We start from the raw sequence: 5,505 nt of genomic DNA, 5'->3' as shown, positions 1-5,505 counted from the left end.
GCAAAATAATTCAATATATACTAATAAATATGTGGTTCATAATAATAATAGGTACATAATAGTAATATAAACGTTGAAAGTGTTCTCTGCATCTGATTGGTTAGTTATAAACGTTATATAAAGTTAAATGATCCAAACAAAACGAAGATAAAGGAAAAAGAAAACACAAGAATGAAACATGAAAGTGTTTTCGTTATCAACATCTTACTTTAAATTTCCATGTATATGATTTAATTATCCAAAAAATGTTTTTCTTTACCTAATTTAATTAATCGGGGTATACGTCATTAGGTAAAATAACTATGACAAAGCTGTGTTGTATGTAAACTATATTTTTATGTACCTATTGCTGAAGGAAATACTTGTTTATTTTCAAAATTATTTTATAAAATCACTACATCTTAATATTTTAATTTGACATTCATTATTATACATTAAAGAAGCCACATACATATTTTAAATGTTTTTAATATATGCTACATTCGTTAATATTATACACAAATTGTTTTAAAATTATGCAACGAGTGTTTTCCTCCCCCTTATTACGGTTTATCGATTGTAGAACATCCTGTAAATTTTTTAAGGGCCAGTTAGTAAATAGCACTTGTATATATAATAGGAGAGTAAAGTGGTAGAATAGTGAGCAGTATTTTTAGGATAATAGGCGTCTCTTCTTGTTAAAAAAACATAACTTTTTTGTATGTACTTCTTTTATAATTGAAAGACTGTTACTTTAGTTTTTATTAGTTTATATCGCCTTTTAAAATAAAAAAGTTAACAGGTAATAATCAATCTCGAAAAAAAAAAGGAAAATATATTTATGGATAAAACAGCCTGTGTAGTTATAATATATGCGTAATAACTGTGTTTAGATTAAGATATATTTAAAAATGTAATTGCTGCTTGATTCAAAATAAGGATATTCGAAAATAAAAACCAATTGTACAATTTTTTTTTTTTGTTATTTTGGATTTAAAGAAGGTATGTACTCTTAAAGAAAATAACAAGTGTATTGCAAGGTCTATAATATACATATTTATATTTGTTATTCAAATACGCTCCAATTTTTCAACATACTCTGTATGTTGTTTTTACTCAATGGTACATTGTGAATTAATATTCTCTTTTTCTGCATCAGATTATCTATGAATGACACCATAGACATATATTAATGGACGTGCCTTAGCCGTATGTCATTGTAATAATTTATTGGCTCGAATAGTGAGGGAGATGGCGTATGGTTTCGGACTAATGTTATCTTTTTCCTGACACGCTTACGCATTATCGTGGAGATGGATATTGTCCGAAACTTCGTTCCATCTCTTTCGTTGTACCACAATTCTGACCGCTAAGGCACGTCCATTAGTAGACATCGATGAATGACACCATGTCCAGCATAGACAAGAGGTCTGTGAGAGAGGTTTACCATTATGTATGGGTTTAGCATTTTGTAGATCTATTATCTATGATGTCGATCTTATCATGTACAAGCGACGCCATGTCGCCAATAATAAGATTTCGCAATTTTACATGCTTTCGGTGCTTGTTTTCATTGTTGTTTTTCGTGTTTCAATTGTTTAGTGTATTAATAGTGTGGTTTAGTTTTTCTTCTCCATATTTTCAGATTGACGATAAATATGAGTGGAAAACGTTCGTTGTGTTGCGACTGAAAAAGTATCTTTTCACTATGGAAAATGTTGTAGTTAATTAAAGTGAGTATTCGTGCCGTAATATATACTTGGTACATTTATTTGATATTAACTTTAACATTGTATTTTGCATGTTATTTACTGGGGCGAAATTTATTACATCTGAATACACATTCTTAAGATTTTATTTTACAGAAATGTTAAAGAAAAACTAAATGGCATTAATTTACAGAGCATTGGTTGTATGAGTCCTCATTCTCTTGAGAAAGTAGCTGTACCTATGACACTAAAGAAAGTATGAATTAAGAGCAAAGGCAGTGTGCTGTTGCTAAGGATTTATAACAGTGAACTGGTAAGTATCATTTAAAAATAATAGTAATTAAGATCCCAGAAATTCCTTAGACATTCCTTACTTTCAACAGACAACCAATACAACTTTACAGAAATGGCACAAGCAGAGAAGCAGAATTAATATGAAACTTCTCTTTTGATCAATGTGAAAGTTAGCTTTTAACTTTTCCATCACATCGCCACATTAAAATATTACTGATTTACTTGCTTTAAAAGTGGCAATTAATTACTTTTTCTTGTCCCTTTGTATAGATTGTTCAACAAATGAGAGGGAATTACAGTTAATTTTGATGCTTCTGACACAACTGTTGCTTTTGACGTCTTAATTTTGTACTTGCAAGGGGGGGCAAAAGGAAGTTAAAACCACTGGAACAACATTACCAGCAATGGTATCACTTCTGGATTTGGCTTGCTCATTTCACTTGTAGACTTTAGAACACTACTTTCTACAGTTACTTAAGGTGAGAATTCATGACATAATTAATATTAATTGCTCTTTATTAATATGTAATGGCATTTCTTTTAAAAATACTCTGTTTACAGTATAAATTGACGTTATGACGTGTATTATTTCTTTAAAATATCTATTGTTCACAGTATCTATGTAATTTCGTTTAACCTTTATCTGTTGTCTACACCACGAATTGACGTCTATGATTTCACATTTATCTATCAAATATGATCCGTCATTATGTAAACTTGACGCTTGTCGTCATTTTATAATTTAGATGTTTTATTTGCGTTTTGGTGCGTATTTTTAAATGTGTTTAATCTGATTCATAATTAATACGGTAATTAATATATTTTTTTGTCCATTTCTACAGATCGTCTAACAAATGAGAAGGAATTAAAGTTCATTTTGGTTGTACTAAAACAACCAATGTCTGGATGGGTGTGGTCTTTCATGGATCATATTGTTGATTTGCACTTTTCTTCTTCGCCTTGCAACATTATGCAGTTACTTTTCAACCGATGAGCGAGATCAACTGAAGTTTATTTGAATTCCACTGGAAATAACAAATTTTCTGCATTGGTATTTCTCTTGGATTTAGTTTGCTTTTCACACCAGTAAACTTTGGAACGTTAATTAAGGTGAGAATACTTGATATAATTAATTCTAATTGCTCTTTATTAATCTGTTTGCCACCGTATCTGTTTCAGATCGACGTTGGAGAAGACAAAGATGACCCAGTAGTTGAAATAGTTCTTTATCTTGCATGCTCTATCTAGTAGAATTCATTAAGTTCATTTTATTCAAATTAATTTTTTATTTTGCATGTTTTTTTGTAGTTAATTTGAATTAGTTTTTATTTTGCATGCTTATTTTTGTTCATTTTATTTGAAGTAATTGTTGATTGTAGATGTTTTTATTTTTGTATGTAGTAGTAGTGTAGTAGTAGAAATAACACGTTTAGTAGTTGTAGTATAGTCTAACCTTGCTTACCTCTTCGCTTAGCTTACTGCATATTCTTCCTAATTTGCTTTGCATTTACCCTACGAGTTCTACATGATTCAACGTTTCGTTATCGTGTGTGTTTCTTCTCACCCTTGTGGAATTAGGGAGGGCCTCCCCGAACGACTTCCCTTGGGCTTAGCTATTTAGTTGATCTTAAAAGTGTCTTATACACTTTTCGCGAGTCTACTCTAGCGTTACTTCCTTTCAGACAGGGTACAGTGGGTTATCTGGAATAGGAGCAATAGGCGACTGCCCAGCTTGCCTTGGCGAAATCTGTCCGATCTTCTCTACCAAAGCTATTAGTATTTGTCGTTAGTCCTTGTAATTGCACTATTCGCTTTCAGATTTTGAGGTATTTCCTAAGAAGAACGAAGACATCATTTTCTTGTTTGCTTTTTATTGTATTTTCTTTGAAATTTCATGTGTTTTCTTGTCTTTCTCTTACAGGTATTTTGTTTTTTACTGCATAAACTGTTGTATCTTTATAATCATAACTTAGGTTGATATTTAAAATGTTTCTAAATTGATTTTTTGGTATAATTGTTAAATGAAATTAATTATTTGTTTACGCTTTCAAAATTAATGTTTGTTTTGGGTGGATAGGGTGGCTATAAGGGGAGATGCGGAGGTCACAGAAGGTTAGAGAGGCTTTTTTCTCCCTAATCTTGCCTTTAAATAATAATGGTATGACAGTTTATGTATAATAAATGTATTTTCTTTAAAATTTTATTGATTTTATTGTCTCTCTTACAGGTATTATATTTTTAACTTTTATAAGTCGTTAGAATGTATTATATCTTAGATACATTGTTTATATTGATGTATTGTTGTTATTTGAAATAAATTTGTACTTTGTTATAATAAATGTATTTTCATTGTATTATCATTTTTTAGTATTTAAATAAATAAATAAAGTATGTGTTCTTAGTTTTTTCCTCAGCTTTGAACAGTAATGAATAAAATAGTACAAATACTGTAAAAAAAAAAAGAAATTGTGTCAATTTTTTGAAAATTACAAGTCATATGCTCAGGAGCTGAACTATTTGTAAGAAAGGTGAAGTTAATTCTGCGCTTTAATTCTGAACTTGGAAAAAGATCCAATGCAACTTTAATTTATAGTTATAATACTGGAAATGAACATAAATTATGATAGTAATAGTACAATTAAACGTTTCAAGGTCGAACGATGTAGAAAAACGAAAAACAAGACTACGATATAGTTGATCCCCCGCTAAAAATTGATACTTTTAAAAAGACCTTTTGCGACTTATGCTCTCCTAATACAAATGTAGGAATTTACGAAAATTTTCGGTTTTGAGCCAAATACGAGGGTCGGTCAGAAAGTAACGGAAAAATCAAAAATTTGGGAAAAGATCCAATGCAACTTATGCTCTCCTAATACAAATGTTGGAATTTATGAAAAATTTCGGTTTTGAGCCAAATACGAGGGTTGGTCAGAAAGTAACGGAAAAATCAAAAATTGTTTTTTGAAATTTTGTTCCATAACTTTTCGACCGGCACTGGTATATGACGCAAAACTGAAAATTTTGTTAAATCTGAAAATTTGTATTAGGAGAGCATAAGTCGCAAAGGGTCTTTTTAAAAGTATTTTTTCCATAACTTTTCGACCGGCCCTCGTATATGAAGCAAAATTGAAAATTTTGTTAAATTTGAAAATTTGTATTAGGAGAGCATAAGTCGCAAAAGGTCTTTTTAGAAGTATTTTTTTCCATAAGTTTTCGACTGACCCTCGTATATGACGAAAAACTGAAAATTTTGTTAAATCTGAAAATTTGTATCAGGAGAGCATAAGTCGCAAAAGGTCTTTTTAAAAGTACAAATTTTTAGCGCGAGATCAACTATATGGCAGTATTGCTTTTCGTTTTTCTACATCGTTCGGCCTTGAAACGTTTAATTGTACTATTACTATCATAATTTATTTCCAGTATTATAACTATAAATTAAACTTCTCAAAAGATGTATTAGTGTTATATTTAATAAGTAAAACGCTGTTTATATCAAAATGAGGTTTATTTAGCAATTTTATTA

General features: G+C 30.0%; 1 protein-coding gene and 1 long non-coding RNA gene across 3 annotated transcripts in view; both read left to right on the top strand.

The window, feature by feature from the left end:
* The window catches only part of LOC108733464 (protein dead ringer-like), a 198,392-nt gene extending 197,515 nt beyond the window's left edge, over positions 1 to 877 (top strand). Inside the window, exon 7 of the mRNA XM_018464638.1 lies at positions 873 to 877. Within this exon, the coding sequence (XP_018320140.1) occupies positions 873 to 877 (5 nt within the window). The remainder of the gene's footprint in view (positions 1 to 872) is intronic.
* Positions 878 to 1,270: 393 nt separating this feature from the next.
* On the top strand, positions 1,271 to 3,068 carry LOC108733498. 2 transcript variants are annotated; one of them, XR_001937234.2, is made up of 4 exons: positions 1,271 to 1,712; positions 1,882 to 2,001; positions 2,253 to 2,747; positions 2,825 to 3,068. It is a non-coding gene; the product is annotated as an uncharacterized LOC108733498 (long non-coding RNA). The 2 variants fall into 2 exon arrangements; XR_001937236.2 differs by having other exon boundaries at positions 1,282 to 1,712; positions 2,253 to 2,461.
* The last annotated feature ends 2,437 nt before the right edge of the window (positions 3,069 to 5,505 follow it).

This window comes from Agrilus planipennis, unplaced genomic scaffold, assembly GCF_000699045.2.
Source record: "Agrilus planipennis isolate EAB-ADULT unplaced genomic scaffold, Apla_2.0 scaffold44, whole genome shotgun sequence".
In the NCBI taxonomy this organism is placed as follows: Eukaryota; Metazoa; Arthropoda; class Insecta; order Coleoptera; family Buprestidae; genus Agrilus; species Agrilus planipennis.
The sequence above is the reverse complement of the archived record's forward strand: the minus strand, read 5'-3'. Positions and strand labels throughout refer to the sequence as shown.